The sequence below is a fragment of the Rhinatrema bivittatum genome, chromosome 1 (assembly GCF_901001135.1).
Source record: "Rhinatrema bivittatum chromosome 1, aRhiBiv1.1, whole genome shotgun sequence".
NCBI classification, from domain to species: domain Eukaryota; kingdom Metazoa; phylum Chordata; class Amphibia; order Gymnophiona; family Rhinatrematidae; genus Rhinatrema; species Rhinatrema bivittatum.
Window position 1 is genome coordinate 146,351,613 of NC_042615.1, and position 18,746 is coordinate 146,370,358.

Consider the following 18,746-nt stretch of genomic DNA (forward strand, 5'->3'; position numbering starts at 1 on the left):
ATCAAGCAAACCTCCATAGATCCCCTTGAATGGAAATTCCAGTTTTTATCAGTGGCTGCTGCAGGACTCATTAAATGAGACCAGTTAAAATGAAAAAATGATCAATAGTTTAACAGCATGTCCCAGGGATGCATTGTGCCTTTAAAAATAGGCTAAACTGCATGAAAATGAATCATCAGTGATGTTATTTTGTTACCATGGGATCTGGGTTTTATTAAAATAGGTATAAATTAATTATCAATGTAAAATTCCATTTTGGGCAGCAGTAGTTTCTTTTTCATTCAATATTTTTGCAAAATACTATGTGATATCCTGTATAACTCGACTGTGCTTTGAATGAATGCCCTTACCATCCACTGTACAACTAGAGCACCTTCACTTTATTGCTTTGCTTTTAATTTCTCTTTTAATAATTGAGGGATATACTGTCTATGTATATATATACATACATATATCCCTTAGTATGACTGTAGTTGAAAGTGTTTATGAATATCATAGAAGAGTTAAAGGATACTACAATAAATAAGATTGCTCTCTACGGAGTAGTACATCACCATTTGTATGATTAAGGACCTTTGTTTTCAGTTTTTATTTATTTTTTCCGAGGATTTATTTATTTATTTATTTAAACATTTTTATATACTGGCATTAGTTGTGGACATCATGTCGGTTTACAGTAAACAGGTTAAGTTTGAAAAATTACATTTTAACATGGAAGTCAAAACTGGGAGAGGGGGTAACGAAAGGCAGCTGAGAAAAGACAGGATAACAAAACGAGGTTCCTCGAAGTGAGGAGAGGGAGTATAACAAAACATAGTTCCTCAATATGAGGAAAGGGAGTAGACGTATTGTGGTCTACTTTGGCACGGATTGATGGCTTTTTATTCTGGGTAAGCTTGGTTGAACAACCATGTTTTCAATTTCTTTTTGAAGTTGTTCAAAAAGTGCTATAAGAAAAACAATCTGTGAAAAATTGACTTTGTTATAACACACAGGAGAAAAAAACCAATGGAAAAATCAGTTTTCCATTGATTTTTCTTTTGTCATAACATTGAAATTCCTAAGAAAAATAAAATAAAACTGGAAAAGAAAGTCCCTAGGTATGTCCCTAATGCATATAAAATTCCAAATGAGGGTGACCATCCACTTTCCCCCTAGGAAGATCGCCACACTTCTGATCCCCACTGAGCACTGACCCACTCATTGCAGAGTTGGGAAATAACGGATTTTGTACTGGGTACAGGATAACCTGTAGAATCCTGAAGGTGTTGTGTTTCATACTGAATAGAGTTTACTGAAAAAAAAATCAAAAGTCTCAATAGTTATAAAAATTCAGTGATAGCCCAAAAACTCAAAACAGGATATAATTGAAGTTCCACAGGTAATCAAAATATAGTTTTGATTCCTTCTTATGTACAGGTCAACATCAGTAGGATCCCGATGTCTTCCTAAAAAGACTTTTGCCTCTTTAGTCCCAGCAGGAAAAGTGCAGAATCCCCTTCTTATCTTACTCTTAATTACTTACTCACTAGTGGCAGGTTTGTAAAAGTCAGTCCTCTCCCTGAGATCTGGGTTAGATTCCTCCTTTTCTCCATCTTTCACCAGTCGGACAGGAAATCATCTTCTCCTGCAGAGAAGAGCCCAGCACCTAGGCTAATCTTCTTGGTTTCTTCAACATCTCAAACTTCCCCTTCTGACTCCTAGCATCACCTTTATACCACTCCTCTTTCTGATCCACCCATTAGAGGATGAGATCTTCAGAGGGATAGCCGTGTTAGTCTAGTGTAGCAAAAATGACAAGAGGTTGGTGGTACTTTATAGATCCCCAAACATAGACCACCTCAACCACAAAATTCCAAATGATTATAAATGGTTATAATAAGACTGTCATAATAGGCTTTATCAGTAAAGCATGTTTTACAGCTTAAAGGCTTTAGCCTTATATTTAATCATAGGTCTTTTTTTAATTGTCCAGAAAAATGTTTTATTTATATCTTTGATTGCTTGTAGACAAATTTTACCAAAAATCAACCATCAAAACAACTTATCTTGTATGTAAATAGTCCCTTATATCTTTCTGCAGCTTCTTCAGTAACCCAATCTTTTATGTAACTTTTCATCGACAGACACCACATATCTCTAAACACCGCCGACACGGGTCCATGTTTCGAACTCCCCATTCTTCTTCAGTACTGTTTTCTTTTATCCATATGGTCTATAAAAAGTAACCACACATATTTCTTAGTGTAAAGATAAAAGGCCATTACAGTTCCATGATCCATTTATTCACAGGGCGAGAAGTGCATCCAACATATTTCTTATTACATGGACACAAAATCATATATATGACATTGGCTGTCTTACAATCTGTTTAACATTGTGCTATGTATATTCTATCACTTAAAACAACAGTCCGTTTCCATAATCACTTCACTAGTTACATTAGTCAGTTCACAAACATCACAATCCTCTCTCTCCTATGTTTCCAAATGTTATTCTAGTATTTTTTCCTCTTTTCTCTTCCCAGCACCTCTGTAGTCCCAGTTTACTTCCACATGATCTCTTTCTACAGTTTCTCCTCAAGGTCAAGTATTTTTCTTCCTCCCATCTGAAAAGCCTCTCTTCCAAGGTCTCTCCTCTGACTTCACTTCTCATACAACTTCTAAAGGGCACTAGGCATAGGCAGTTCACTCCCTTTCTTAGGTGGATGCAGCTCCCGGCACTTCTGGAGTTCCTCAAAGTCACCACGTTCCCTTGGGTCCTGCAGGCCTCCAACACCTCTTATGTTCCACAAAAGTCTCAAATCCTCACTTCAGGAAAACCTTGGATCCCAACTCTTTCTCTCCAGCCACTCAAGCTCACTACCACAGGCTTTGGGAAGCATCCCATACTCTCCTCCTCAGATCTCTCCACCCACAGCACCTGTAGCACCTCTGGGGAAAGCGTCTTAAATCATTCCTATGGCATGGACCCTCCAGAGACTTTCCTCACTGAAACTCCTTTCTCAGACCACCAAGTGCCACACTTCCTTTTATACCACTCTCACACCTCTCCCTATTGGACTGAGTCATTCTGCCATTCATTCATTGGCACACATCTCCTTGCACTTCATATATAAGACATTTCTTTTAAAAAATGGCTATGATAAAGCAGTTCCTAAATCCTCCTCTTTCTTTTTGACTATGATGAGAAATGGACCATCTCACTTTGCCATTAGGATTTTGTTTCCTAGTACTGGGAGCTTGGAGATTCTAACAGCGTTGCAGATGGAAGCTGAACCCATTCAGAAAATAGTTGTGAGGGATCAGTTGATAGATGAAATGGTGGAACTTCTATCAGATATCAATCTATCATGATGTTCTTTAGATCCTATGCCAGATTTCTATTTATTTATTTATTTATTTATTTATTTATTTATTTATTTATTTATTTGTTTGTTTGTTTGTTTGTTTTTCTATACTGATGTTCAGACATATCACACCAGTTTACAGAGTAACAGAGGTTCTATAAGAAGAATAGCTTCTTATTTTACATTAAAACTTTTTAACATATGTAACAATATAAATTGTGGGGTAATAGTTATTTCCCTAGCTCTCTGGATAGTCTATTTACATTGAATATTTTTTTATGAGAGTGTAACAATATAACTTGTGGAGTAAATAAACGGCAGCAATGTACAGTGTAGCAGAGAATTCTATGCAAATTTGTATCTTCTTATTTTACATTGACACCTTGTACCATGTGTAACATTTTAAGTTTGCAAGGGAAGGATTAGACAATGGACTGGATTAATTTTGATAACCTTCTTGTTGGAAGAGATTTCCCCGAGAAAAATGAAATGAATTTTAATTTGGCCATCTTTTTAAAAAAAAATACATCCCTGGATTCCCTCCGTGTGGATAATTTTAGACCTATCTAACACAGATTTTATTAATCCAGGTAATTGAATGTGCAGCATTATTACAAAGTACAGGGTTTTTTTTTAAACAGGAAATGAATACCCTTGATCACTGCTAGTAAGGGTCCAGGGCTGGCCATGGGCCTGAAACCTTATTGGTCAGTTTAGTAGATGATTTAAGAACCAGTGATTTGAACGTTAGTTTTGTGTTAATCTTACATTTGATCTCATTGGTCAGTTTTTATTGTTGTAGAGATTAGTGGACTTAAGTGTTTCTGAGATGGCCCTTATTTGGTTTGTCTCTTTCCTGTCTAATCACTTCCAGCAGGTAGGCCTGGGAGGCTGTCACTCAATGGAGTTTCGCCTCCAATGTGGAATCCCCCAGAGTTCCTTTCTGTCACCTGATTTGTTCAACATTTTTCTTAAACTTTTGGGTGTGATTATTCAATGGTATATAACATTGTTTTCTATCTTTATATCAATGACTTGAAATTATATGTGTCTCTTAGGCCTTATATCAAGAAATCAGTAGCTAATGTTACTGCCTGTCTTGCAGTGATCTTGAATTGATTGATGGAAAACAAAATGCAACTTAATCTAGCAAATCTAAAGCCATTTTGATTGATTTGATGCTTCTGTTTCAAAGGAAGATTCAGAATTTAGGAGGTTTTCTTGATAAACGTTTAAGGTTCATTACTAAGGTATCCAAAAAAGCATTTTACCAGCTAAGAAATATTAAAAGAGGTAAAACTCTGGTTTAATATACTGGCTTTGACATCATTAATCCAGGTTTCAGGCACTGCTCATCTGGACTATAGTAGTACCCTTTACATGGAATTAACTTACAATGTTCCAAATCGATTGGAATAGGTTCAGAATTTAGCATTCCATCTACTCACTGTGAGCATTAAGAGGGAGCACATTATGCCCGATTTGAAAGAATTGCATTTGTTGCTGGTGAGTTGGATGGTTGCATTTAAAATGCTGTCTGATGTTTAAGGGACTGAATGGGATGGGACCTCTTTAAATTTGGGATAAATTGATATCCTACACATAGAATCACAGAAACGTGATGGCAGAAAAAGACCATTACAGCCTATCTATTCTGCCCATCCATGCTAACTATTCAGCTTTACATTCCCTACCACTCTCTCAGAGATTCTCTTTTGTTTATCTCATTTCTTCTTGAATTCAGATACTGTCCTTGTCTCCACTACCTTCACGGGGAGGCTATTTCATGCATCCACTATACTCGCTACAGAGAAACATTTCCTTAGATTACTCCTGAGTCTACCCCTTTTCATCCTCATTCCATGACTCTCATTCTACAGCCTCCTTTCATGGAAACCTTGGAGGTATTAAAATATCTTTATCATATCTCCCCTATCCCACCTTTCCTCGAGGATGCCTGTTGTTTTTATTTCCTATTTATAATGTTTGTTTATGTATTTATTTGTTTTTGTTTATTTACTGGTTGAGTGATTTATGATTTTGGTTTTTCCTGGGAATATTCACATGGAGATAATTATCAGGAAACCATTAGTCAAGGATGGATCTCTGGCCTTCCATCAACCTAATAAATTATGTAACTATGTATGTGAAACACATGTAGAGATTTATATTCAAAGCCATTTAGATAGATAACTTAAAGTTATCCATATAAATAGCAAGGTTTAGTATATTCAACCCCTTATCTGACTATATTTTAGCTGGATAAGTCATTTTCTGTCTAAAATCTAGCTGGATAAAAAAGAGGTGTTCTGGGAGTGTTTTGGGGAGGAATTAAGTTATCTGGCTAAGGTAGCTGGATAACTTTAGACCTGCTTTAAAAGGTATCCGGTTAAGTGGCAATCTTATTGAAAAGAAAAAAAACAAAACCGCAGGCCTCCAGGCCTTAACCAGCCCCTCTCCTCCCTCCCACCCAAGGCTCCAAGGCTCAATCTTGCCAGGCCGACCCTTCCACCATCTCCCCAAAGTGCCCAAATCAGAAATATAGGGGGCCAGGATCAGGGCCATCTTCTCCCCTCCCCCCCCCCTGCTCGCAAGTCCCATCTTTTCTTTTAAATCTTTTAATCTCCATGTCCCCCTCCTTCCCCCCATCCCAACTCTTACCATCCCTGAACCTTACATGTTTGTTTCTCTTCAGCCCGGATTGCGGTAGTCTGCTATTCCGACCTGGGCCCAGTGCTTCAGGCGACGCGAAAGAGCTACAATGGGAAGCGTATGCGTAGCTCCTATGAGCACCGTGGCGGAAGTCTGCGCTTCCATCATTGCTGCTTAGCAACGCCAGAAGCGCAGGGCCTGAGTCGCAATAGGAGGCTACCATGATCCGAAGAAACAAACATTTAAGATATAGGAAGGGTAAAAGTTAGGGTGGGGAGAAGGAGAGGGGCGAGATTAAAAAGAAAAGTTGGGATTTGTGAGCAGAGGTGTGGAAGGGAGGGGAGATGCTGGTATTGACCCCGCTCCCTATCTTTTTCAAACATTCCGATATGAGCACTTTGGGGAGGAGGGGGCAGGGTCGGCCCCAGCACGGTTGAGCCTTGGAGGTTGGGTGCGGGGGTAGGTGGGCAGTTTAGAGCCTGTAGGCCCATGGTCTGTTTTTTTTTAAAATACATTTTCAGGTAGATTTTAAAAGCATTGCATGCGCAGAAACAGCCCCATACATGCGTATGTGGGCCACGTGCAGTCAACGCAAACTTTAAGAAGCCGGGAAGTACGCACACACATTCCGGTGCACGCGTCAGGAATAAGGAGGCAGAAAAGGGGTGGGGAATGGGTGTTCAAGGGTGGGGTCAAGACATAGGTGCATAACTCCTGAATATTGCAAGGCTGACCATGGCAACGTACACCAAGTTACATAGGTAGCTTTACTACTGGTCCCGATGAGGCACAAGTCTGGAGATTTGGGAGAGAAAGAGAGAGAGAAAAAGCCTCTTTTAAAGGGCCAATCTGACACGCTATATATCTTCCACTATAAGAGGGGCACTTTTAACTCAAGGTGGATTGGGGGGGGGGGGCAGTGTTACATTGGTCTGCCTAGGGCACAAGGGTCTGTAGACCCTTGTAACACTGCCCCCCCAAACCCACCCTGAGATGAAAGTGCCCCTCTTACAGTGGAAGATATATAGCGTGTCAGATTGGCCCTTTAAAAGAGTCTCTCTCTCTCTCTCTCTCCTTCTCTCCTCTCTCTCTCTCTCTCCCTCCCTCTCTCTCTCTCTCCCTCTCTCCCTCCCTCTCTCTCTCTCTCTCTCATATGCCTGTAAAGACTCCAACACATTGGTGCAGTAGGGATCTTTTAAATGGTGTGCATGTACTTGTATGTACAATATAAAATTGAGCATAGTTTTGCTTGCATGCCCAACACACACGTTTATGAGTGCACACGTGCACCTTTTAAAATGTACTTGTTTGGCACTGAACCGGTTTTAGTCTTCTGAATATAGCCAGTTAAGTCTAAAGTTATCTGGCTAAGCATAGCCTGATAACTTTATACATAATCAGCTAAGTTCAAAGGCGTGTCTGGTTATGTTTAAAGTTATCCGGCTACTGTTAGCCGGATAACTTTAATCGGGGATAATCAGCGGGACGTTTATCCCACTGAATATCCAGGACAAGTTATCCAGGTAACTTTAACTAAACATCCTACTGAATATGGTCCTCTTAATCGTTTGAACAGATTCGAGAGACTTTTGAACGTTTGCATGCTTTCAGATCTGAACTACAATTGAAAAGTCATTCCAGCTCATGCTTTTAAAACATCTTCTCTTTGTTTCTCTTCACAATGAATGATTTATGTTGATTGATTTTATTGCTGCACTTTTAATATAACCCTGAAGACAGGGCTCTGCTTATCATCTTTGTTTACAGCTCAGTTCATAAGGTATCTATATAGTGGCATTGAGTGACACCCTGCTTAGTTCATGTATCCTAAATGTAATTGTTTTGATTTCACAGGTACCTGCGTAAATGTCGCCTACAGCCAGTGCCACGTGCTGCCGTATAACCTCACCACTCTCACACCCATCCTTCCCATTGTCAAAGGCATTGCAATCGAAAAGTTCCTGACGTTCTTTAGTTATCTCAGCCGCTTCAGCTGCTATCAACACATCATGCTGTTTGGCTGTAGCCTGGCTCTTCCTGAGTGCATCAATGATGGTGATGACAGGTATTTGGGAAGCAAAATCAGTCTCTGATTAGAGCCAGTCACAGTAGACTATCGAATATCTATTCAGAACGAAACAACTCAGAGCTGAAACTTTAGTTTGCAAATGTACCTCCAATTAAAGCTAACCCCCAGAAAGGCTGCCAATTTGCCAAACGACTTGCAATAGCATTCTCCAGGAGCTAATACTAGCAACAAGCTCGCACTAGAAGATATCCATTAGTATTGTTGTAGTGGTAGGCAGGGTTTCCTCTGGCCAACGCCATCAGTAAGCATGCTAACGTGACCAGGGCTTGCTTCAGTAATACTGTTAATCAGAAACGTTTCCCTTGGCCTGTCAGTGGCTCAGGAGCACTGCTGTGCACTGTCATGCAGAAGACCTTGATTCAGTTCCCTGGCTAGGTCTTTTGTTCCCCATCTGGCTGGGACAGGGGATGCTCTGGAGGCGGGTGCTCACTGGCCCTGGAGGGAGGGTGTCCCACTCATTGCGCCATGGCGCTAAATGTATGCCTCATTATTGCAGGGTTCAAGAGCCATGGTAGATACAATTGCTGCAGTGATGGGGCTCGTTGAGTTGGGTGGGAATATAAAATAGGGAGAAAAAAATCCTTGGGTAGGGTCAAATGAAGACTCATAGCACTAGATCCCAGCGCTAGTTCTGATTGTTGGGAGCCTATAATAGGAGAAGGAAACTGCTGCCCCTCAACCCAGCCCTCAATCTCCCCCCCCCCACCCCCCAAAAGGAAACTCTGCCGTCATCATTATTGGCAGTTTTCACATACTTGCATATTACATAGAGAAATACATTTTTATTTTTGTAACCCTTTGCTGGGAGGGAGGGGGGGTCCTGTTTTCCATTAGGCCCATAAAAGTATTTTTTTTTTTTGGTTGGGACTACTCTATCCTTCCTATTCCCTCTTGTTGCAGGTCCCTGGGGGGGGGGGGGAGTTCTTGCTGTGGGGGGGAGGGAGGGGAGGAAGGAATGTCCCAGGTAATGGAGTATTTCTGCTTGAATATGTGCATCTCTCTGGTTCTGTATTTTCCTCAGGGACAGACAGGCTGGACACAGGCTGGGTGTTCAAATACAATTTACTGATTATTTCCAAAACATTAATCATAGTCCCGTGTACTTTCCACAACTGAAACTGTACATTAGAGCTATTTACATAGCTTCTCTTGGGGGGTACTCGTGTCCATCTCTCTAGCTCCTGGGGGTGGGGGATGGGGGAGCTTGTCACCTTTTCTTCATCAATGTCCAATGGCCCAGTCAGATGGGGAAGCCTATGGGGGAACCCAAAGCACAAAAATATCTCACCTCAGTCCAAAGATCTGTCTCTTCCCCACAGCCTGTGTCCTGCTCCCTTTTGGGTGGAGATGCAGTTAGGAATCTCCAGATCTTCATTTTTCATTCCATTCCTACTTTAAATTCTGTGTGACTTCTCTGGGGTGAAAAGTCTGATTCCCGTCTTAATCAAAGTTCTCAATCTCCTGACCCCAAGTTATGAGCAGGAGTGGGAAAAAACCTCCACACAAACAAAAAAGGGACAATCCCAAATTCCCTAAGTCCAAAAATACTACACTGGGTAATGCGTCCCTGGTCTTGCTTCCTCTAGGGAGTAGAAGGAAAGACGATAGGCCTCGCGCCCCTGCTCTCTGGTTTGTGGCTTGTCCCTATCCAAAGGGTATTCCCCAGAATGAGAAAAAATGTCTGAACCTTGACCAATATTTCCAAAATCTCTATCTTTTACAAAAATGAGGCAGACCTTCTCAGACAGGGAGTCTCCTCTAAATGTAGGACAAAAACATCAAGTTAGGTTAGTGAGCCCAGCTCAGCTGGGGACAAAATGGAAATACTCTTGCTTCTCCCAAAGCTAACGCAAAATGACAACACACTCTTTAGCACTAACTCCCCTAGTGCCCTCAGGATAGCCAATCACAGACAAACTCAATAGAAAATCCCACTAAGTTGTGGTTAATAATGGGCAGGAATATAGGGCCATCAGTTGGGGTCGGCCACACTTTAAAGTTGCTTGTACAAGATCTATATGTTATATATACTGTATATATGCTAATTTTTACATGCATAACACTGAAAATTCACCTCATGAAAATGTTAACACTGTATGCCATATGAATGTGCCAACCATATGTATCCAAAAATCACCAAAAAAGAGCAACTCCTCCCCAAATATGTCAATAATTGAAAAACGGAGAGGGAAGCAATAATTCTTCCAAAAATTAAAACAAAAAAACAGGAGGGACAGTAACATAGGAAGACTTGTTGTGTTTAATTACTAGAAGTATAATGTATTGAATCAATGAGGTGATGTGTGGTGTGAATGTTAGGGATCTTTTATGGTTTTATGTATTGGGATAATGTGAAAAATTAATGAATTTAGTGAATTTTTGGTCTCAATTGAATTTTGCTGTAATATTTTTAACAAAATAATTTTTGAAATGAGATACATGTTGTGATATTATGAATACATTAGATATATTAATGTTAGTATTTAAATGTATATATTGTGTTTTTTAAACTGTTCATTTTATACAGTATTGTGTATTTTAGCAATTGACTGCCAAGATTATTTTTCTACAATAAAAGAGCATTTTGTTTAAAATGAACATCTAGAGATGACAATCATAAACATCAATGAGATATGCATAGAACAAAAGCATTGATCTAGTATTTTAGAGAAATATGAATTTTATATTTATGCATATGTGTATTGAAAATATGCATCTATTTCATTGTGAGAAAAGAGTGACAATGAAAATATTATTTTGTACTACAACAAAATGCAATACTTTATACTTCTTTAACTCTTGTCTTTTTTTTCCTTTTCCATCTAGTCATGGGCTCCTTCCTTGCAGGTCCTTCTGCAAAGCTGCTGAAGAAGGCTGTGAACCTGTGCTAGAGATGGTTAATTCTTCATGGCCCGAGTTTCTGAAGTGTTCTCAGTTCCAGAACAAAACTGACTTTGACAACACCAGCAGGATGTGTTTCTCTCCACACCAAGAGAAAGGGAAGCAATGTACGTGTTCAGGTTTGGCGTTTCAACAGTAAGTTTTCTCATTTTGAGTATACTTGACAAAATTAAGGGTAGAGGCGGGACTGGATTTCCCAAAATACATACTAGGCCTGTGCCTAGAGCGGCACAATTTCAGGGTGACAACGTTTCTACCCCTCTGCCCATGGACATCTAATCTTAGCACCCCTCTTTCTCCTGATCTGATTTTCTCCCAGACCTGCAAGCCTTTCCCTCCCACTGCTCTTCCACAAAGCTCAGTATTCCAACTCTAGCTCTGCTTTTTAGACAGTAGTGATCATGGAAACCAAGTCTGGCTGGACCATGCACTCATAGGCTCTACCCCCTGCATGGAAGCTCAGAAGAGGCATAACATGTGAGTGCATGGCCTGGTCTGACTCATTCCCTATGCTCCCTGATGATTTCTAATAACAGCAGATCTAGAACTGGAGCACTGAGCACTGTGGAGGGGCAATGGGGAGGTATAGGGGGAAAATTTTGAGGTCTGAGCCAAGATGGGTGGTGAGAATCGAATGGGAGGTCTGCGGGGTGGAGTGACAAGGGAATCTGAGGCTCATGGAGGTTTGGTTGGGAAATCAGAAGACCATGGTGGGGGGCCAGCACAGCATCAACAACAGTGTTTAGGGGAAGCAAAAGCAGAAACCTAACCCTGGGTAAAGATGTAGTACAGATGCAACATCTGGGGGTGGGGGGCTACTAAGATTTTTTAAAATCAAAATCCAAAAAGCTAAGCTTTATACCAATAGTCCTTAGTCTTAATAGCTTACCTTTTGTACTTAGAGGGAACCACAGTCATGGGGTTGGGGGCAGTAGGATGGGGGAGAGGTAATTTTGACTTTGACCTTGAGATTTTGATTTTGGCTTTGTGATTATGAAGTTTTGTAATGGTTTTTTAGAACATATTTGTTGGACTCGTTCCTGCTTTAATAAACAAATTTCAAACAAACAAAAAAAAAAATCAAAATCCCAAGCAAATGACTCCAGAGATATTCATTCTTAAGGTTACAACCAAGCTTTGATAATAAATGACCCTGCAGTACAGAAGCTAGAATGTGATTTATATTTTTTGTTAATATGATATTTGTGGATGAGATGCTATGTACATAGTAAATTTGTACATCAACCTATCCCAAAATAGGGCCCAATTCAAAGATTTTTTTCAATAAACACAGAAGAGGCTTGATGACTTCAAGAGGTAAGAATGAACATACCTGAGAATTCTCTGGATTTGACCCGGAGACTCTGGAATTCTAATGGAATTGCCGGGTCTCCGGGCCAACACCTAAAATCTCCAGGTGCCTTGCAGTTGTTGTGCTAGTGAAGCAGCCAGATTAGAAGGCATCTGATTGGCCTACACAGGCAAATTGAATGCTTCCTTCCTTTTCCATGCCCTGTGACCAATCAGAGGCCTCTTTTCTTCTTCCTGTGCCTGTGGACCAATGGTATGCCTCCTCCCTTTTTCCTGTCTGTGCTGGCAGGAGGAAGGGAGGAAGCCTCCAATTGGCCTGTGGGAACAGGAAGAAGGGAGGAGGCCTATAGCAGAAGCAGCAGTAGAAGATGCTACTGCTGCTGCTATTGGCTGGAAGAAGGAGTCCTCCTATCAACCATAGGAAGAGGTTGCTACTACTGGTGATTTGGGGTAGGGAGAGATAGTCAGTGAGGGGGGGGGATATTTGTGCATGTGTGTGTGTGTGTGTGTGTGTGTATATCTATGTGAGGGAGGCATGTGTGTGTGTGTATATGTGAATGGGTACGTGCATGGGGGAGGGAGTATATCAAGTGGAGGGGAAAGCATATCTGTGAGAGTGTGTGTGTTTGTGCAGAAGGAAGAGAAGGAAAAGTATGAATGAGCATAGGTGTAAGGGTGAGTGGGCATGTGTGTTTGTGTGTGTGTGTGGAAGAGGGAGAAAAGTGAGTGAGCAAACATGTGTGAGAGGGGTGTGTATGTGGGAAAATGAGAGGAGTAAAGCTGTAAGTGAACATGTGAGAATGTTAGAGAATGAGGAATGAGAGTTGGCATGTAAGAATGAGCGTGTGTGTGTGGAAAGTGATTGTGAAGATGTGAGTGTTAATATGTGTGTGTATGAGAGTACATTTGTACACATCCGGTTCCTTGCCCCTGCCCCCTCCCCCCCGCATTCAGTGTAATCTCAAGGTGACTGGAAATCAAAAGTTCCCAGGTATGAGAATGCAGCATTTCCAAATATGAACATTTTACCCCTGCTGTATAGAATAGTGAACAAACTACTGAAATATGGTCTGTGATTTACTTTTCATAGAAAATGATGCCTTGACGTGTAAAGAATATTAGAAATAAACAAAATGGTAAAAGGCAGAATTTTACTACTTTGCTACCTATCTCCCACATTCTGGTAGTTTAGCAAACCAGGCCCTTTGAGAGCTGCATGCATACAATGTTGGTTGCCATTTCAGATCTTTTATACTTCCAATATATGATTGTGTATTGAGTATGTATTCATTGGAAAACGTTTTATTTTAAGGTTACTCTAAAACAACATGTATTAGGGTTACCCGCTTGAAGCAGCAGTTACAACCCTAAATAGCAGTGGTATGATTTCATCGGAGTGTTGGATTGGGGTATTAGTTTGGTGAGAAACAAATTTGAAGATGTCAGGACCTACTAGCAGTGGAGGTGGAGGCCATTACTTTGATAGATTTTGGGCATGCTCGAGACAGTAATGGGAAAAGAGTTGAGAGGACAGATAAGACTTGGCGGGAGGAGTGCATTGGCATTGGATTGCATAGTAGATTTTATGAGTACCCATACCTAAATTGGATGAATCTCTGCTGGGCAGACTGGATGATCAATTTTGTTTTCTATTTACCATCATGTATTTTATTATGTTACTGTCATTCACAATCTTCTGGTAACTAAACATCCAATTTTTTTTTTAAATCTGTTTATTGATCCAACAAACAAACTCACAACCCAATATGATATATAACATCCAATTTTTGACTGTGTATTGGCCTTGTAAAGTAATTAATGCGCTTATCAATACCTATCACTTTTAAATGCTCATAATGTCATTGGACAAGACATGATTGTCAATGCAGATATGCTGAGAGCAAAGCAAGAACAACTGAGTTTGTAAAACAGGATATCAGTCACCACAGGCTGCACATAGCAATGGTCTGCAGTAAATTAGGTGATTAACAGTTGATAAATATTTTTTTGGGGGGGAGGGATAGAATAGAATAAATTTTTCACACCATGTCTATCTGAATACTTTCTGTGATACCCTATTGGGCAGTTCTTGCACCCCACCAATGTAGGGCCTTGGTGACCCTCTTGGACTATCTGTTTAGTCCTCCCAGCTCAATGGCTCACATTATCTACTGGTGACCATCCTCACATCTGGACACTCTTATTAGTCTTCCCAGATCTATGGCCCACACTTCCTGTTGGTGGCTTTTTTGTACCTATCTGGATGCTGATATATTCATTCCATGCTCACACTCTGCATCTAGCCAAACATTGGTCCTACCTTTGGTCCTAGACTTGGTTCTATACTTGGTCCTATGTATCATGTTTCTGTTTACTCCTAGATTGCTTCATGTATCCAGTATTCAGGTTTGATTCTAGATTGCTTTATGTATTTTATTTATTTATTTATTTATTTATTATTTTTATATACCGACATTCATCTCAATCGAGATATCACACCGGTTTACATTCAGGTACTGTAGGTATTTCCCTATCCCCAGAGGGCTCACAATCTAAGTTTTTTGTACCTGAGGCAATGGAGGGTAAAGTGACTTGCCCAAGGTCACAAGGAGTGACAGCTGGACTTGAACCTTGGTCTCCTGGTTCACAGTCCACTGCTCTAACCAATAGGCTATTCCTCTTGTGTTCCTGCTTGGCCTTAGTTTTCTTTGTTTATTTATTTATTTGAAACAATTTCTTTTCACCCTTTGTTGTATTCCGCGGTCGTGGCACCCCACGACCGTGGCCCCCTACCTTATCCGCGGCGTTTCTTCGCCGCGGGAGCCCCGGGGGAGGGCTCCTAATCAGGCCGTCGCTCCTGCGCGGCCTCCGGGGCTGCTCAATGCAGGGGGAGCCGTCCTGCTCCCCCCTCGCGGCATCCAACGGCTTCTCTCCTCCGCGGGTCAAAATCCAAGATGGCCACCTCCATCTTTAGGTGCGAGGCCGCGCCTCCTCATCAGCTTTAAAGGGACATGATCCCTTTAACCAGGCTCAGCTGTTCCCTATGAGCCAGAGCAGAAGAAACATAAAAGGAGACTTCCTCTGCTCATTCCTCGACTTGGCAATGTCTCCTGTGTCTGCTTGCTTCGGTGAGTTCCAGCGTCTTGATTCCTTGTTCCAGTTCGTCTTGGTTTCCTGGTTCCTGACTTTGGATTGGCCTTCGGTGATTCTCTGGTTCCTGACTTCGGATTGGCAAGCGGTGATTCTCTGGCGTGTGACTTCGGACTGGCAAGTAGTGATCCTTCGGTGTGCGACCTCGGACTGGTGAGTGACGACCCTCTGGCACTCGACCTAGGACTCCTTCCAGACCACCATCTTCAAGGGCCCACCTAAGTCCCAGCGGTCCAGGTCCCTACGGGCTCCTCCTGGGGGGACCACGGGCTTCCAGGGTGAAGCTCCAGTCAGCCCTTGCACCGTCTGCCTGACCTCTCAAAGGTCCACCTAAGTCCCAGTGGTCTGGGTCCCTACGGGCTCCTCCTGGGAGGACCACAGACTTCCAGTGGTGAAGACACAGCGTCTCATTCCGTCTCTTCATCGCCTCTGCCTCTAGTGCCAAGGGTCAGCTGGTCCTGTCTCCTGCCCTGCCTCGCCACCTGACTAGAGAACCTACGTACCCTCCGAAAGGTATACCATCCTCCCGTTGGCCAAGGGTCCACAAGCCTGAGCATAACACCCTTGCTAGGTGGATTACAACAATATAAAATACAATAAAACATATAATCATTTAAATTAAATAATCCATAGTCTATAAAAAGTAATAAAAAAAATCCACTGCTGCATCAAACACTATTTGCAAAATAAAAAAGGCTTTCAGTTGCTTGTGAAATTTCAATACATCATCAATATATCTCAATGACTCAGGCAAGGCATTCCACAACAATAGCCCAACAACATAAAAGTCCTTTTTTGAGTTTCCATTAATCGAGCCTGTTTAGTAGAAGGCTCTTGCAACAACAATTTGCCTTGAGATCACAAATTCCTGGTTGGTATATATTTTTTTAGAAGTACTTCCAGATAAGACGGACTCTCAGTTTTTAAGGCTTTAAAAACCAACATCAGCATTTTCCATTCAACCCGCTTATTAACAGGGAGGCAATGAAGAACAATTAACAATGGGGACACATGGTCCCCCTCTATGGTCCTTTGAAATAAGATGAGCAGCTGAATTCTGTAACATCTGAAGTGGACAAATGGTGGAAACATGAAGACCAACAAATAATGAATTTCAGTAGTCAATCACTGTAAGTACAAAAGATTGCACAATTGTCCTTAAATCATCTTTTTCCAAAAGAATTTGTTTGACTCTTCGGGGCTGTAACCTTACCAGGCTAGCTTGATCACAGTCTCCTACTTCCAGGGCCTGGATCCTTGGTTGAGTTGGGGGGAGATTACCTCCAAGGCCCCGAGTGCTAAGGGTGAACCTTTGTATCTTTGTTGCCATCCCTGGGAGAGGAATATCTATATGTCACAATGTGTGCTGAGTGTGCCAAATAAAACCACTGGAGCCACTGAATTAGTGTCCAAAAATAAGGTCTTTACTGATGAAATTTGGTGAAGTATGCCTCAACAACTTAATCCATAGTGCCGCAGAATCTTTTACTTTTACAAACACTTTCCTCAATCTATGCAGGAATCTCTGGCACCAGAACCAGGGGAACTTCTACCCTCCAGGGCTTGGAAAAATAGAGTACCCAGGTGGGCAGGATATTCCTTAGATGGGCAAGAAACCCTTTCCAAACTGGCAAAAAATATGAAATTACTGTCTCTGCATGGAGAGCCAAATTCTTGCTATTTCCAGGATATGAAAACTCTGGATGGGCGTCTTCAATGATCTTAAAGTTCTTTCTACTCCGTTAGTTGGTCTTCTAGGTTTTTAGATTTCTTTAAGGGTCCCAGATGGGTGGAACCCAAGCTGGAACAGCAAGGAAGAGGGGCAACCAAACCTTCTTCCCGGTTCTTCAAAACAAGGTATTGTCCCCAAAAACTGACGCATACACCAGAGTTTATCCTTGCAGTGGGTCACCTACTCTGGTGGGCTGGTCTTCCCTATCCCTGGGAGTCCCGAACATAGGGTTCTCCATGTCTTGAATCCAAGAAAGGCCCAGGTGTCTCACAAGGCTCCTACAATTTAAAGTCTCTGAGCCCAAAATTATCCCAGGCCTTAGAGACTTACCCACCAGGGAGTGGAATAGGCAGGGCAGTCCCCTGACCTAACTCACAGACTTCTAGCAGGGTTTTCTAAAGTCCAGAATGCAGGCCCAAAACTCAACTCAGGATGATTCTCCAACACCTCTTAAACATCCAAAATTCAAGCTACACTGCCCCCAGAGCTCTCTGCGAAGAGCTGCTATAAAACCTCTGGAAGGGGACAACCATTCCAGACCCCTCAAAGGGAGGGACTGTGGATGAATGGTGCCTTCCCCTAATTATTCTTTAAAGCACTAACTGCACTAAAGGTTTACCCATGACCTACTGGACACGTGACTGGTGGGTCCCATTACAGTAAGAAGTAGCTGCCAGACAAATGCCTGCGGTGTCTTCGATCATGGTCAGGAAGTTATCTGTAGCTAGGAAGGCCAAGCAAGGCTGAATTCCAGTGGCATGGGTGGTGAGAAGGGGATGATTCCCTCACTCCCATATCATCCCCTCCTCCTCTCACCTTACTTTACCTCACCTCCTTTCCACGCCAAGTGGTGACATTGGCTCCACGGCAGCAGTAGCTTCAGCAGCAAGAGGAATTTTTAAACATTCAGTATGGGGACTCCTGCAGTCCTCACTTACTAACAGACCCCATGGCGCTCTGCCCCTCATGCAGGTTTACAAAGTAACAGGAATTCCATGCAGGAGGAGTGACAGGGCACCACATGGCCTGTTAGTGCATGAGGGCTGCAGGAAACCCCTTGATGATTTTTTTACATTTCTAGTTACTGCTGTTGCCATTGACCTAGTGCTACTAGAGCAGACCATGGAGTCAGGCAGGTCCAGATGAAGGCATGGTAGCATAGGCGATGCTTTGGCACCTATAAATATTTGGTGCTGGAGGCAGTTGCCTAAATGGTAACTTTTAAATCCACTGACAAGATGTGACTTCTCTCCATTGGACTTTCTAAATTCCTCTTTAACTGCTGATGGAGATTTTAAATTGTTCATCAAATCTAGATGTAGCCTGGCTTTGCCTTAACTACTAATATTACCCCTATTTTTCAGCTTTTATGGGGTTTGCATTTTGGGGGTCCTTCACCTGCCATTTGCTGTTCCCTTTTTGGGATGGGTCTCATGGGTATAAATTGTCCCTTGACCATGTGCAAAGGTCATTTCTCTGCTTCGGAGGATTGATGAAGAGGTCTTTCCGCAACTTTGTGGCTTGATCTGCAGGTAGTTGAGACACGTGAGTTTTTGGAAGGA

The 18,746-nt window shown here is 41.9% G+C and overlaps 1 protein-coding gene across 3 annotated transcripts in view; it reads left to right on the top strand.

Annotated features, from left to right (window-relative positions):
• The window catches only part of CORIN (corin, serine peptidase), a 513,735-nt gene that overhangs the window by 148,494 nt on the left and 346,495 nt on the right, over positions 1-18,746 (top strand). For all 3 annotated transcript variants that reach the window (XM_029588293.1, XM_029588313.1, XM_029588304.1), the window contains exons 4-5: positions 7,856-8,066; positions 10,917-11,098. In XM_029588293.1, coding sequence (XP_029444153.1) covers positions 7,856-8,066; positions 10,917-11,098 — 393 coding nt within the window. The remainder of the gene's footprint in view (positions 1-7,855; positions 8,067-10,916; positions 11,099-18,746) is intronic.